This window comes from Coregonus clupeaformis, unplaced genomic scaffold, assembly GCF_020615455.1.
Source record: "Coregonus clupeaformis isolate EN_2021a unplaced genomic scaffold, ASM2061545v1 scaf1129, whole genome shotgun sequence".
NCBI lineage: Eukaryota > Metazoa > Chordata > Actinopteri > Salmoniformes > Salmonidae > Coregonus > Coregonus clupeaformis.
Genome location: NW_025534583.1, coordinates 103,876 through 119,632, shown reverse-complemented (window position 1 = coordinate 119,632; position 15,757 = coordinate 103,876). Strand labels below are relative to the sequence as shown.

At 45.5% G+C, this 15,757-nt stretch overlaps 1 protein-coding gene across 1 annotated transcript in view; it reads left to right on the top strand.

Annotated features, from left to right (window-relative positions):
* Positions 1-15,523, top strand: part of LOC121541785 (protein mono-ADP-ribosyltransferase PARP14) — a 42,186-nt gene extending 26,663 nt beyond the window's left edge. Inside the window, 12 exon segments of the mRNA XM_041851082.2 lie at positions 1,337-1,558; positions 1,714-1,858; positions 1,982-2,137; positions 3,060-3,122; positions 3,337-3,522; positions 3,967-4,170; positions 4,301-4,918; positions 5,635-5,780; positions 14,777-14,951; positions 15,109-15,161; positions 15,163-15,381; positions 15,383-15,523. Coding sequence (XP_041707016.2) covers positions 1,337-1,558; positions 1,714-1,858; positions 1,982-2,137; positions 3,060-3,122; positions 3,337-3,522; positions 3,967-4,170; positions 4,301-4,918; positions 5,635-5,780; positions 14,777-14,951; positions 15,109-15,161; positions 15,163-15,381; positions 15,383-15,469 — 2,274 coding nt within the window. The 3' untranslated portion in view covers positions 15,470-15,523.
* Positions 15,524-15,757: the final 234 nt, after the last annotated feature.

The window sequence follows — 15,757 nt, the reverse complement described above, 5'->3', positions numbered from 1 at the left end:
CCAGGTCAATTAGGAAGGCCTACTCGCTAAAGTGTTTTAGGGAGCGTTTGACAGTGATGAGGGGTGGTCGTTTGACCGTGGACCCGTTACGGACGCAGGTTGAAGACAGCGGAGGTGTATTTAGAGGGTAAGTTAGTCAGGATAATATCTATAAGGGTGCCCATGTTTACGGATTTAGGGTTGTACCTGGTAGGTTCCTTGATAATTTGTGTGAGATTGAGGGCATCTAGTTTTGATTGTAGGATGGCCGGGGTGTCCTCTTTAGCCTTGTCTACAAGGCTTGCTGCCAAATGCGCCTTGGTTCGGGCATGTTCAAAAACCAGATTTCTGAGGGCTCTTTATTGTTGTTGTTTTTTTACGTCTGAGGCATAGGATGTTAATTTACTGTGGATTCCACCCACTCTTTTGCTAGTTTAATCCCTCCAGTCATTTCTAGACCCAAACTCCCTACCTTTTTGCATGTTGTACAGCCCAACTTTGAATTCTGCATGACAAGCCAGGGGTTATGCGTTTGCTTGGTCTTGAACTGCAAATTGCACCAGCTCCGAGCACTTCGTTGGTGGATGCACTGGCCCCATCCCTCCCAGGTCCCCGTCTCCCTCTCCCGCTGAGTCTGACTCGCTAGTAGGCCTACTAGCTAGTGGAGGTGCCGGTGGTGATGCTGAACTGGCGGGATTAGCAACGCTGCTAGCTAAGGCATCGTCATCAAGAACAGTTTGCCCCTCACTACTCTGGCACTGACAGTTCTCTGGCTCGTTCTGGTTTCGATTCACCATCTTTCTCCTGATTTTTGTACTTGAAAAATGTCATCAAGCTCGATTGCCTTTTCCCATCCATTTTTTATTTGGCTTTCCCACGATTCAACTTCAGTAGGGAGATGACTAGCCTAGGCTACGTAATGTGATTACGTAGGGACCTCTTCACTAGCTCACCAGCACTACCAAGACCTGTGTCAAGATCAGTTACTTACCCCACCCGCCCTCCCCATAACCTCTATGTACAAAGAAGAGAGCAGGTCTGGAATCAGTGTGGCAGGATAGGATGAAGGATCCTGGCGCTTTTACATGATGGTCTTTCTGTGGGGCGGGAGAAATAACGAGGAGGCAACTTGATTTAACGCTGATCGCTTTTATTAGAATGTATATAGTGCGAACATTTAAACAATTAATAAATCATGCCGCGAGAGGTATCGGATCTGGGCAAATAGGTGCCGGAACAAACAAAGTCAAGGATCCGGCTCAAATTAATCACTGGTTATTGAGAGTGGGAGTGATCAGTGCATCGAAAGGTTTTTAGTAAAAATGTTCTAAAATTGTCCATGTGTTTGTGATTTAAGATGTTGATAACGATCATCAGAGATTGCCTGAGCAAGGCAGAAAAGCATAGGCTGGCATCCCTGTCTTTCCCTGCAATTGGCACTGGGAACATGGGATTCCCTAAGGGCCTGGTGTCCAAGCGTCTTCTGCAGGAGGTCAAAGACTTCAGCCGGAGAAGAAACTCCACACACCTGAAAGAGGTGGCCATCGTGGTCCACCCCAGTGACACCCAAACTGTGGATGTAAGTTTGAAGATGAAAAATTGTTGAAAATCAGATTCAGTGTTTATCATCACACAGATATTGTATTGTTGGGATAATCTCACCTTTGTCTGTGTGTGTTGTGCTCTTAGATATGTTTGTTAAATGCTCCACACTTTTAAATATCTTGTTTACAGTGCTTTGTCAGGGAATTCAAAGGTCAGACACAAGGGAATAATTGGCATAGTTCACAAGGTGCCAGCCAATCACAACATTCCAAATCCTATGTTGGCCAATCACAATATCCCAAATCCTATGTTGGCCAATCACAGCAGCCCTCTGGTAAGCTTAACTCACAGCCTTCAAAGTCTCCCCAAAAATATTCAACCATTGAGACCCTGCTGCCTCTATAGAGTGTGTCTGTTTCCACAGAAACTTCTTGTCTAAACATGTTATTTTCATTAGGTGCAGGCTTCTTTGGACAGGTGTCATCACCTTCTCTGGGTGTGTACAGCATGCAGATGGGTCACATGACTTTTGAAGTTTCATCAGGAGACATCACGAAGGAGACCGTTGATGTCATTGTCAACTCCTCCAATAAGGACTTTAACCTCAAATCAGGTGACTTGTACCTCTGACAATAGAATAGGTGTGGTAACCAATGTTTCATGTTTGAGGCTACTAAGACAAATACTAAGGAACAACTTATAAGGATGTTTAACATGTAAATATCTGAAATGTTAGAAATCCAAATGAACAGTGTTTACAGCTACACGATCAGGAAGCAAGCTACAGTAAATACATGTTATTCAATCATTGCACCCACATTGCTCGCGTGCATCAGCGAGCGTCTGCGTGCCCCAGTCGCTAAAATAGAACTTGGTTCTATTTGTGAAGCTCGACGCGCTGCAAGTCCTGCCTCTCCCATCTCCTCATTGGTTTTTAGGAGCGTATACCCACGTGGGTGGTTGAAAGATGAACTGAGGTCCACACTCCAGTCCAGTTGGTGGTGGTAATGCATCTTAAAGTTGGTTGCCAACCGACATATAAAGTCCAAAGAAGAAGATGAAGCCTGAAGGAAGCCTGAACTTGGTTTACCGTTTTATCTGTGGATTTATTGTTGAAGTACAGGACCTTGTACATTTCAGATAAAATTACAAACCAATGTTTATATCCCAGGACAAATTAGCTAGTAACAGCAAGCTAGCTAGCTAAATTGCCATAAATGTTTAATGCTTTTCGACGTGTCCCCAAGTTAATATAGTTGGTTCAGAGTTCATTTTGATATTTCAACCTGCGTGTCCTGATCGTGTCTGGTGTGGGAGGCAACATGCAGACGAGCGGTCGGTCTGGTCAGCATGTTAGAATATCAGGCCCGGCTGAAAATCATTTTTTTTACATTATGTTTTTAAGGGGAGGGTGGTGGGGGGGCAGTTTAATTAACGAAGAGGCAACTCGAATGAACTTTGATCGCTTTTACGTGCGGTCTGGTCAGCATGTTAGGATAAAGAGCCATATTGTACTAATGTCTTTGTTTCTTCAGGTGTGTCCAAATCCATTTTAGAAGGAGCTGGATTGAAGGTGGAATTGGAGTGCTCAGAGATTGGTGTGTATCCATGTCCTTGAGTCAACATATAAAAGGATACTGGTAGTCATGTTGGCTGTGAATGAGATTCAATGTCAGTACTGTTTGATACTGTCTTGTAAAAGTCTAAAGTCGGAGTCCAGTCCATGGGTCTTACAACACTGATGTGCATTGATTGTACATTTTAGTAACAGATTCTTGACATCTAAACCTTTCCTTTTATGCCTCTCTACAGTCAAATCCCCAAGATTCCAACCATGCAGAATGATAATGACATCAGCAGGATCTCTCCCATGCAGACACATCATGCACATTGTGGGACACAATGACCCTGAGATCATTAAAGAGGCTGTGTACAATGTTCTCAAGAAGTGTGAGGAGCAAAAGTTCACCTCAGTGTCCTTCCCAGCTCTTGGAACAGGTACTCTGCTTTAATGGTCTTTATTGGACTACACTGTCCTGGGTAGTTGCATGTTTTTGTTGTACTTGGCTGCAGTGTGCTGGCCTGTTCTGTTGTGTTCTTTGTTCCTACTCTGAGGTTGTGGAGTGGCCATATGTTTTGCTTCCACGTGCTCTGAAAGGGACTACCTGCTACTTTTCTAAGCCTAATTTTCAAATAATCTTGTTCTTTATACGACTTTCTGCTTATTTTTATTTTTCCCCACACATACTATGCCTCGCTCTTTTTCTTGTCTCCTTCCTTCCATATTTTTCTTGTCTCCTTCCCTTTCTTGTGATTAGTCACTCTCAAGGACAGATTTGCTTCCATCATGTCATTGTCTGTCCATTTGTCTCCATCTGTGTCTTTCTGTTTGCCTCCATAGCCATGTTATTGTCTGTCTGCCCCCATCTGTCTGTCTGTCAGGCCAGGGTGGAGCGAGTCCCTCTGCTGTTGCGGACGCCATGATTAACGCAGTGGTGGACTTTGTGAAGAAGAGAAAGAGACGGTTTGTGAGAAGTGTGAAGATCCTGATATTCCAGACCGCCATGATGACTGAGTTCCACGAGAGCATGAAGAGGAGAGTGGGAGAGGGAGTGGAGAATAACGGCATTTTAACCAAGTTCAAAGGTCAGTGAGAATTGAAGTGTGCGAGGTAGAAGACAATATGAGCTCAATGTGTACTAATACACTATAGTTATTACAATTTCAAGTGACATTTTGTCAAGGAGTTTATGTTATGTGTGCTCTTTCTTCATAGATTCAGTGACAACCTTCTTTATGGGACCCAGTGATGAGCACTCTACCCATGATAACTTTGTCATGGAGGGAGAGGAGTTTGCCCCAACCGTGTTCCAGCTGTGTGCAGAGAACCCCCAGGCTGTGAGGCTTGCCCGGGAATTGGTTAAAAACCTCATAGTGAAGGAGCAAACTGAGAAAACCATCAAGAACCCGTACATCAGCCAGCTGAGCCAGGAGGACGTGCAGAAGTTGCAGGCCATGCAGAGGGAGCTGACGGTCAGGATACGCCTGGAGAAGAAGGGCCCTGACTCCCTGATCTGCCTGGAGGGCCTGAGCCGCGATGTGCTTACAGCAGACGGCCACATCATGGACATGCTCCTGAACCAGGAGAGGAAAGAGAACCGCAGACAGAAAGCTTTGCTGGTGCACAGCCTGGTGGAGTGGCAGTACCAAGACAGTGGGACAATGGTGCCTTTCGACATGTTCATCAGCTACGACCTGGAGGAGGCTGTGAAAGACAACAGCAAAGTGACAATCAAGATCAACAATGAGGATTATGAGGCAAATGTAGCCCACAAGAGAGCTGTCAACATTACGGACCGAAGAGAAATTGAGTTATTTAGAAAAGACCTGAAAGGTGGGTCAATCCATAATAAATCCTCATCTGTCTAGACTGCATTAAAATGAAATGATGTAGAACGGTGATATTACATTTCAAAGAATGTGTTGTTTTTAATAACACATTTTTTGTGTAATTTTGTGGATGCATACAGTATATCAGGGGTTTCCAACCTTTTCTAGCACGTTGTAAGCTACAATTTTTTACAGCTTTAAAATAGGCACATTCTTCTTATCCTCTACCCTGCAACTCATCCCCGGGTTCTTGGTGTACAAGAGATTTTCTGGTTAATAAGCGGTATTTGGCATGACAGGACACATACAATTATCTTGTATTTTCCATAATTCTGTTTTCTTTTAACTAGTTTTTGATTTTTGTCTGTTTTTTTCTCTCAATATTACAATTATTAATAGGGAAACAACTAAAATTGATGTTCTGAGTGCAGGTCATTGCTTACCTCACATCAGAAGACAATTTTTGAGGTAAAAAATAAGAACAAAAACACATTTTGATTTGAGTTTAATTCACCTTTATTTGAGCATCTAGCAAGAGAGGAACGTGTCGGTCTAGCGATGTTTCTGTGGTTAGGCCTACTGCTGCAGCACATGTCATGGCACTGAGTATATCATCAATATGCATTTAAAGTTGTGAATGATTTAGTTTTTTTAATGACAATACTTATTGTGTAATGAATTGACCACTAAATGCCAAACTCTCTACTGTGTTTTGTCCAGACGATACATCAGTGTCTCTGCCTGCACACTGGGATGACATGAAGGGTTCCCTCTTAATGCTGGTCCCACTAACTCCAGGATCCAAGGGATACAATGACGTGGAGCAGGAATTTCGGAAAACTTTGCTCAACAACACCATCCTTAAAGTATGTTTGTAAAAATGTGTACCAGAATTTCATTTGCATTCCACAATAGACTGATTTTCTATGGTGACGTTATATGAAAGCATCACATTTTGCGACTTTGATGTTAGAAATCCCTCAACTATCTTTTTTTAACCCTCCCGTTGTCCTTGTATTCTGTACACATGCCGTCCCCCCCGGGTCTAACTGTCCCGTTTTGACTTAAGGCCCAATTGGAACAGTTGGGACAGTATGCGTGCGAACAGCCTCTGCAAATGTATTTGTTACACCTGGAGCAAACCGTGTGTGTTTTAGAGTCCTTCTTTGTTGGGCAGACCTGACACCTCTTCCTCTTACTTGCCCCAGCTGCGGGGGCTGCAGCGGGGGCTGCGTCCAGACCATCGGGTTGATCTTGAGATCTGGCCCTCTGCTGAACAGCTTTGACAACTGTGGCAGACGCTTCCGTGCGAGGGAGATGAGCCCTTCTTTGGATGAGGGGAGTCACAAACGCCTTGCCCAGCTGCTCGAGGAACACCCTCCTCTTGTTGCGCTTACCAGCCTTCCAGCCAGGGTTGGTCTCTCTCCATATCACAAAGGCATTGTAGGAGGAGACGTCGATGATGTTGTGGAAGACGACCAGGGTCCAGCGCCAGGTCATCCTCCGGCAGCTGTACTTTCCAATGACCTTATCCAGGTTGTCCACTCCTCCTTTGTTGCGGTTGTAGTCTAGGATGATGGCCGGCTTCTTGTCGTGACGCCGGCTGATTTGAGCCTCTGTGTGCAGTGTGCTCAGGAGTAAGACGTTCTTGTTTTTCTTTGGGAGGTAGGGCACTAGAGCGGTGGTGGGCGTGAAGGCGAACTTGGAGGATAACACCCGTCTGTCCTTTGACGCGAGCAGTGCCGGAGGGAGCTCGGGCTTGTTCTTTCGAGCCGTGCCGACCACGGTGACGTTCCTCCTCAGGAGCTGCCGTGCCAGTTCGTAAGAGGTGAAGAAATTGTCACACGTGACATTGTGGCCACTACCGAGTCCCTGTGTCAAGTCGAGCACAACCCGCATGCCCTGGTTCTTCTCCGGGGCCCTGCTGGTGTCCTTGCCGGTGTACACTTGCATCTTCCAGGCACAGCTTGATTTGGAGTAGAATGCCACCCACGACTTGATCCCGTATTTCACTGGCTTGCTGGGAATGTACTGCCGGAACGGGCAACGACCTTTTAGTGTGTGTGTGTGTGTGTGTGTGTGTTACGGATACAGGTATCCTGTGTTTTTGTGTGTTTCTCTCCTTCTGCCCTAATCACAGGTGTCCTGTATGTTCCTGATTGGTGGTCGTTGAGGTGTCTGCTGATTGGACCAATCAGTGAACATTCCTGTGCATTGCACCACCTGTTACTCGTTTGTTCAATCACACAGCCCATGGTATAAAAACCAGTCTTGTGTTTGTTGAGAGAGAGAGAGAATATTTCCGTATGTGAGTATGGACACGGTGGTGTCCTGTTTTTGGTTACTCACTAAGTTGCTGTTTATTATGATTGGTAATTCTGTTAGACTACTGTTTTGTTATGTGAGTGCGGATACTGTTGTGTCCTGTGTATTGTGTACTACTTAATTGCTGATTACCCTGTTTGGTAGCTTTGTGTGTTTCTGGGAAAAGGGGAGTTTAAGCTAGTTGCCCTTGGGCGTACATTACCCGTAGGAAGGAATCTGTCTAAAAACACTAGTTAGACCTGAGCGGACCACCCACTGTACTTTTGTATGACTAGCAGTAGCCTAGCGGGTCTCATGTCCATCCACCCTAGACGTTTAGAGCCACGGGGTTCGTAACATAAAGTGGGGGCTCGTCCGGGATCCATCCCGTGCTACTCATGCAAATTAGTAAGTGTCTGGTTCAGTGTTGAGCTTGGCAGCTGTACTACCTTTTTTTTTTGTGTGTTCAGTAGTCGACGGCTCGTGTTGCTAGTAGGATGGCTACTTTTGAGTTGGAGGCATTTTTGGAAAACCCTACGTGGGAGGTTTTTGATAATTGCCGTAGAGTGGATCTACAGGCTTTGGCTGACCACTTTTCTGTACCCATACCGAGGGGTTTAGTGAAAGCAGAAGTTAGGGGAAGTAGTGCTAGCGATATTGTTAAACGAGCGAGTGCTTGAGTTACCGCCGCCTGAGTCTGCTGCTCCTGTAGGGGATGTGGTTGCTACGCCTGTAAGCCCATCAGTGTCTGAGGACGAGACTAAGGCTCCAGCCACATTGCCCCCGTTATGACCCACTCTCCCCACTGACTGACAGTGATGCCAGGATGGATGTCCGCTCGACACGGCTCCAAATGGAGGCGGAAGAGCGGGCACAAATCAGGCAAGACAAGCTGGAGATGCGTAAAATGGAGCTAGAGGCAGAACAGGAGACGCGTAAGCTAGAGGCAGAACAGGAGACGCGTAAGCTAGAGGCAGAACAGGAGACGCGTAAGCTAGAGGCAGAACAGGAGACGCGTAAGATGGAACTGGAGATCGTAAGATGGAACTGGAGGTGCGTAAAATGGAACTAGAGGCAGAAACAGCGAGGTTAGTCTCTGCTAATACTATGCCTGCTAGTGAGCCATCCTCACCAGCTGTGTCGGCTGCTACGTTTGATATTAGTAGGCAGATCACCTTGGTACCTGTGTTCAGGGAGTCAGAGGTTGATTCCTATTTCAGTGTGTTTGAACGGATAAGCGGTAGCATTGAAATGGCCCGAAGAGGTATGGTGCCTATTACTTCAGTGTAAACTAACAGGTAAAGCCCAAGAGGTTCTGGCAGCGCTACCTCTTGAAGACAGTTTGAATTATGAAGTGGTCAAAGCTACTGTTCTTCGTGCCTATGAGCTTGTTCCTGAGGCATATCGACAGAGATTTAGGTCTCATAAAAGTCTCCTACTCAGACTTATGTGGAGTTTGCTAGAGACAAAGGAAATCTGTTTGACAAATGGCACAGTGCTAGTAAGGTAACTGATTTTAACTCTCTACGGGAGTTAATCTTGTTAGAAGAGTTTAAAAAATTGTTTACCGGAACGCATTGTAGTTTATCTGAACGAACAGAAAGTATCCTCACTGTCGGAAGCGTCTGTATTGGCAGACGAAGTTTGTGTTGACGCATAAGAGCGTGTTTTCGGCTCGTACGGAGAGCAGGGCTGCGGAGTTGCTAACTTTTAATCCTAGTCGACCAGCAGTACATCCAGCACGCCCAAAAGATGTGCGTCACTGTTTCTATTGTCATAAGGTGGGACATATGGTTAATGATTGCTTTCTGCTAAAACGCAAACCGGGGATGCCTCAGCACGCCAGGCCGCCAACGGGTGTTGGGCTGATTCGTACGGTTGTAAGGCCGGAATCAAGACAGAGGCCTCATAGTGAATGTGGTTTGAAAGTCCCTGTCCCAGATCACAGTTATGAACCGTTCATTTTTGAGGGGTTTGTTTCTATATCAGATGACGAAGCGTCTCAGCGTCCAGTTAGAATCCTCAGAGATACTGGTGCGGCGCAGTCGTTCATACTATCTGATGTGTTGCCCTTGTCTAATAATACATATTGTGGTTCCAATGTCCCAGTGCCATTGCACTTTGTGAACGTACACTCTGAGTTAGTCAGTGGATTGTTCAGAGTGGGCGTACGTCCTATGTTGCCAGTAAAAGGTGTGACATTTATAATGGGCAACGATATTGCCGGAGGAAAGGTGATACCCATATTGGAGGTATTGGATAAAAGTGACCAGTCTCTCTCCGAGGAGCTGGCACAGGGTTATCCAGATGTGTTCCCCGCTTGTGCTGTCACACGTGCTCAAGCACGACAAGTGGGTGAAGTGATAGATTTGTCGAACACGATTCTATTCAGAGAGTGTGACCCAGAGGATAGTTCGGGTGCTACCTCTGGTAAGCTGGTGGTCTGACCAACAGCCCAGAGAAAGGAAGAAGGATGTGGAACTTGTTGCTGAGGCCATACAGTTACCAGTTACTCGTGAGCAGCTGATCGCTAACCAACAGGTTGACATTAGCCTGGCTAAATGTTTTTCTAGTGTTGTCTCAGAGGAGGAGCTAAAGAAGAAAAACCTGGCATACTTCATTGATGGTAATCTCCTCATGCGTAAATGGACATCCCATGTTGACGCTGAAGCGAAGATTGGAATGCTGTTTACCAAATAGTGATTCCTACAGCCTTTCGACAAAATGTTTTATCCCTCGCTCATGATCACCAGTGGTCGGACATCTGGGAGTCACCAAGACTTATGATCGTGTTTTAGCGACATTTCTTTTGGCCTGGCTTAAAACAAGATGTGGCTCAGTTCTGTCGGACTTGCCACACCTGTCAAGTAGTTGGGAAACCGAACCAGGTTATTTCCCCGCGCCTCTTTGTCCCATACCGGCCATAGGTGAACCCTTCGAACATGTGATGGTTGATTGTGTTGGACCATTACCAAAAACAAAATCTGGTAACCAGTTTATGTTGACAATTATGTGTGTGGCCACCAGGTACCCAGAGGCCATTCCTCTGCGAAGGATTACTGCTCGGTGGTGAGTAAAGGCGTTGATCAAATTCTTCTCAACTTTTGGATTACCTAGGGTGATACAAACTGATCAGGGTACGAATTTCCTTTCTAAACTTTTCAAACAAGTGTTAAAATCCTTGTCAGTTACACACCGTGTGTCAAGCGCATATCACCCAGAGTCTCAGGGTGCGCTTGAACGTTGGCATCAGACCCTGAAGTCTATGCTCCGTAAATATTGCTTGGAATCTGAGAAAGATTGGGATGAGGGAGTTCCTCTAGTGGTGTTTGCTGTCCGTGAGACAGTACAGGAATCCCTAGGGTTCAGCCCAGCTGAACTGGTGTTTGGACACACCATGAGAGGACCTATGAAAGTCCTTAAGGATCAGTTTTTGTCACAAGAGTTGTGTGTGAAAGAAAATGTGTTGGACTACGTTAGTCGCTTTCGTGAGCGCCTACATGCTGCCTGTGCTCTGGCAAAGGAGCGCTGTCTTCCTCACAGAAACGGATGAAACGACACTATGACACACAGGCTGTTTCTCGTTCACTGCAGCCAGGTGACCGAGTTCTTGTATTGTTGCCTGTGCCAGGAGCGTCATTGTCAGCACGTTTCTCTGGTCCTTATGTCATTGAAAAAAACTAACTGGAAACTGACTACGTGATACAGACTCCTGATAGAAAACGCCAATCTCGTGTGTGCCACGTTAACATGTTGAAGACATACCACACCAGACCCGTCACTCAGGTAGACAGTCCAGAGAAACTGGCCGAGTCGGCTGTCTCTTTGCTGCTACGGCTGTAGTGGGAGGTCATGTTAATGATGTGGACGGAGATGGTTTGGAGTTGCGCAATACTCAGCAGCAGTGTGCTAGATTGCCCAATTCAGAGAAGCTGCTGTCTCTCCTGTCAAGCCTGATTCATTTAACGGACAGACAGTCAGATGATATTGTGAGACTATTACACAGCTTTCCATGTCTTTTTAATGATGTTCCTACATGTACAAATGTGTTAGAACATGACATTAATGTTGGAAACGCTGCACCTATCAAGCAACATCCTTATCGTGTCAACGTCTCTAAGAGAAAGATAATGAGGGGTGAGGTCGGTTATTTGCTGGAGAATAACCTGGCAATGCCAAGTTCAAGTCCTTGGAGTTCTCCGTGCATTCTGGTTCCTAAACCTGATGGGACATCCAGATTATGTACGGACTATCGGAAGGTCAATGCTGTCACAGTGCCCGACTCGTTCCCGTTACCCAGACTGGATGACTGTATTGATACTGTTGGTGCTGCTACTTATGTAACCAAACTAGATCTTCTAAAAGGTTACTGGCAGGTGCCGTTAACCCCAGGTGCCTCCGACATCTCTGCCTTTGTGACCCCAGATCACTTCCTACAATATGCTGTTATGGCATTTGGGATGCGGAACGCACCAGCCACTTTCCAACGCCTGGTTAACACAGTATTGGCTGGAGTTCCTAATTGTAGTGCTTACCTTGATGATCTGGTAATTTATTCAACTGAGTGGTCTGATCATGTTAACACTCTAAGGGTAGTGTGTGAACGTCTAGCAACCGCTTCTCTAACCCTGAACTTAGCAAAGTGCGAGTTTGGGAAGGCCACTGTTACTTATCTTGGTAAACAGGTCGGCCATGGTCAGGTGCGCCCTGTAGATGCCAAGGTCTCGGCTATAAACGCATTTCCCGCACCTACCACCAGAAGAGAGCTACGCCGTTTTTTAGGGATGGTTGGCTACACCGTAGTTTCTGTAAAAATTTCTCTGCTGTAGTTGCTCCATTAACGGATTTGCTCAGTCCGGCGAGAAAATGTGTATGGTCTGAAGATTGTCGTACTGCTTTCAACACTGCTAAAGCACTCTTATGTAGTACTCCTGTTCTTGCTGCGCCAGATTTTGAACGACCGTTTAAACTGGAGGTAGATGCAAGTGCCAGAGGTGCTGGGGCTGTTCTACTGCAGCAAGACCAGAGTGGAGTGGACCATCCTGTCTGTTATTTTTCACGGAAATTTAACAAATGTCAGACAAACTATTCCACCATTGAACAAGAAGCTCTAGCTTTGTTGTTAGCTCTGCGTACTTTGAAGTTTATGTTGGTTCCAGTGCATTACCAGTGATAGTGTATACTGATCATAACCCCTTAGTTTTTCTCCACCGGATGTACAACCAGAACCAACGCCTTATGCGTTGGGCACTTGTCGTGCAAAATTATAATTTGGAGATCCGCCACAAAAAGGGGTTGGATAATGTGTTGGCAGATGCTTTGTCTCGTGTGTAATGAACTAGGTTTTTTTTGTTATCCCGGCAGGATGATTTGTGAATTTGGGTGTTGTGATAGTACGTGGTGTCGCAAACCATTGTGGTTTGCTCTTTTAAGGGTGGGAGTGTTACGGATACAGGTATCCTGTGTTTTTGTGTGTTTCTCTCCTTCTGCCCTAATCACAGGTGTCCTGTATGTTCCTGATTGGTGGTCGTTGAGGTGTCTGCTGATTGGACCAATCAGTGAACATTCCTGTGCATTGCACCACCTGTTACTCGTTTGTTCAATCACACAGCCCATGGTATAAAAACCAGTCTTGTGTTTGTTGAGAGAGAGAGAGAATATTTCCGTATGTGAGTATGGACACGGTGGTGTCCTGTTTTTGGTTACTCACTAAGTTGCTGTTTATTATGATTGGTAATTCTGTTAGACTACTGTTTTGTTATGTGAGTGCGGATACTGTTGTGTCCTGTGTATTGTGTACTACTTAATTGCTGATTACCCTGTTTGGTAGCTTTGTGTGTTTCTGGGAAAAGGGGAGTTTAAGCTAGTTGCCCTTGGGCGTACATTACCCGTAGGAAGGAATCTGTCTAAAAACACTAGTTAGACCTGAGCGGACCACCCACTGTACTTTTGTATGACTAGCAGTAGCCTAGCGGTTCTTCAGGCAGGCTAGATCAGTTTAGGGGGTTTTACACTATTGTTTCATTTCTTGGGTCCTGCTCAGCCCTTTTTCCCAAACCCTTACCGTGTGTTCTGAAATAAACCATTTGGGTTTGACGGTAGTTCATGGTTGTTGTGTCACCTTTGTTCTCACTGCTCCATGCCACACTCCTAATTTGCATAATTTATGTTACGGGTCTCATGTCCATCCACCCTAGACGTTTAGAGCCACGGGGTTCGTAACAGTGTGTGTTTCGAGGAGAACATAAACAACAACAAAAGAAAAAAGAAATAAATTAGCACATAGCTGTGGTACAAGCATATTTGGTGTGTTGTTTTATTTCATTTTTTGTTTTGTTATTACACATATGCCAAACATGATTACTTTTACAACCCACCTCTGAACGGAACCAGCTGCTCGTCCACAGTCACTTCGGGCCCGGGGTTGTAGAGGTACGGCAGCCGCTCAACCCACGTGTCCCAGACCTCTCTTACGGCTGCCTCGTTCCTCGAGGCGAAAGTCTCTCTTTCGACTTGATCCGTTTCGTGTTGTCGCTCTCCTTTGTCTCCTTCTCCGTCTTAGTCCCCGTCTTCGCCTTGTCCTTCTCCTCTGGCTCCTTCTTCATCCGAGGTTGCCGCGTCGTCGTCTTCTTGTTCTTCTTCTGACACATCCTTGACTTCCTTTTCACAGTCAGAGTAGTCTTCCTGGCAGACGTCGGCCAGGATCTGTTCTAGGACCTGTTTGGCAGTGAAACGAGCACTCATGGCTTTTTTGTTGTTGTTGTAGGGGGCACCTGAGTTTTTGGAGCAGTGGGCTCAGATCACACATGTATGGACATGCTACCGCAACAATATTATATTAAGTAGCTTGTTTTTCTTTTCCCCCCAACAGCCTTACCTGGCCACTGCACTCAGTGGTATAGAACTCTTGCTCGCTTAGATAGGATAGCCATGTCCTGACCCTAGCAAAGACAGCGGGCAGGGTTAGGTAGCCACCGGCGGGGTCAATATGACCCAGGAGGACAGATACGCTCATGTCGCTAACACGTGTGCTGCTCATCCTGACCCTAGCGAGGATAACGGGAGGTCTAGACCTCTCTGGCTTGCTTAAATAGCAATGTCGCTGTACAACAACCCCTAGCTACAACCTCTCTGTCATTCTAACACATGCGCGGGTCAGGATGACCCGGCCAGGACAACCGGGAGAGTTAAGAAAATCATTTTAATTGTGTTTGCTGCTACATTAAAGGCAGCAAAGCATTTGGGATTTTTTTTAAAGAATGGAACTGTATTTCCTGGAACCAGTGAAATGTGTTATTCTTATTCCTGTGCTGTTCATTCAATATTTAGGTAGGTGGGATTGCACTTCAGTAATAAATATGTAGTCCCCTGTAGCTCAGTTGGTAGAGCATGGCGCTTGCAACGGCAGGGTTGTGGGTTCGTTTCCCACGGGGGGGCCAGTATGAAAATGTATGCACTCACTAACTGTAAGTCGCTCTGGATAAGAGCGTCTGCTAAAATGTAAATGAGTAAATAAATCACTGTCGATTTCTACATGTGTTTTGTTTGCTATTTGAAGATTGAACGAGTCCAGAACGAGGCACTGTGGAAGAGCTACCAGATAAGAAAGAACCTCCTGGAGGACAAGAACAAGCACACAAACAACGAGAAACTGCTCTTCCATGGCACCAGTTCAGATTCCATCACCCAAATCAACAACCATGGCTTCAATCGCAGCTACGCTGGAACACATGGTATGAGAATGGTTTAATGGAAACATGTCTGATGACCAATATTCTTTACTGTTATATTGAGACCTCTTCCTACGGGAGGAGGAGCTTAATGTTCAGACATAAATCAATCTGATCAACTGGGTATCATTGTTGTAAGTACAATATGTTTTTCGTCCAGGTGCTGCAATTGGCAATGGATCATACTTTGCTGTGGACTCCAGGTATTCAGCAGGGAGGATATTCTAAAGCTGATGCACAGGGCTCAAGCGCGATGTACCTGGCCAGGGTTCTTGTTGGAGACTTCACTCTGGGACAAACAGGCTTGATCGTTCCTCCTGCCAAACCGTCAGGGAAGGATGCCGATTTGTACGACAGCGTCACAGACAACACCTCCAATCCAACCATGTTTGTGATCTTCAATGATGTGCAGGCTTATCCAGAGTTCCTCATCACATTCCAGTAAATTGGATTTAACTGTACATTCATTAGTACATCAATACATCATAACAAATTCCATATGTCTGTGTGAAGGGTTTTAAAGGTATGTGGGTTAGTTGTTATAGCCATGTTTGAGGTTAGACATCCTTAGAGTAACTACTTTTATAGACATATCAATTATATTGCTTAGGGCCTGGGCCCGAGTTGCGTAAAACATCTTAAGTTAATTTTCTCCTTATATTTTCACTTAAATTTTCCTTAACTTTAAGTCAGTTGCACAAACATTTTAAGGCGAATTTCCCCCTTAAATTAAGTGGAAAAGTTAAGTGTGCTCATGAGGTCCCTTTAAGTGCTTAATTCAGTATGGATATCAATGTAAACAGCATTTG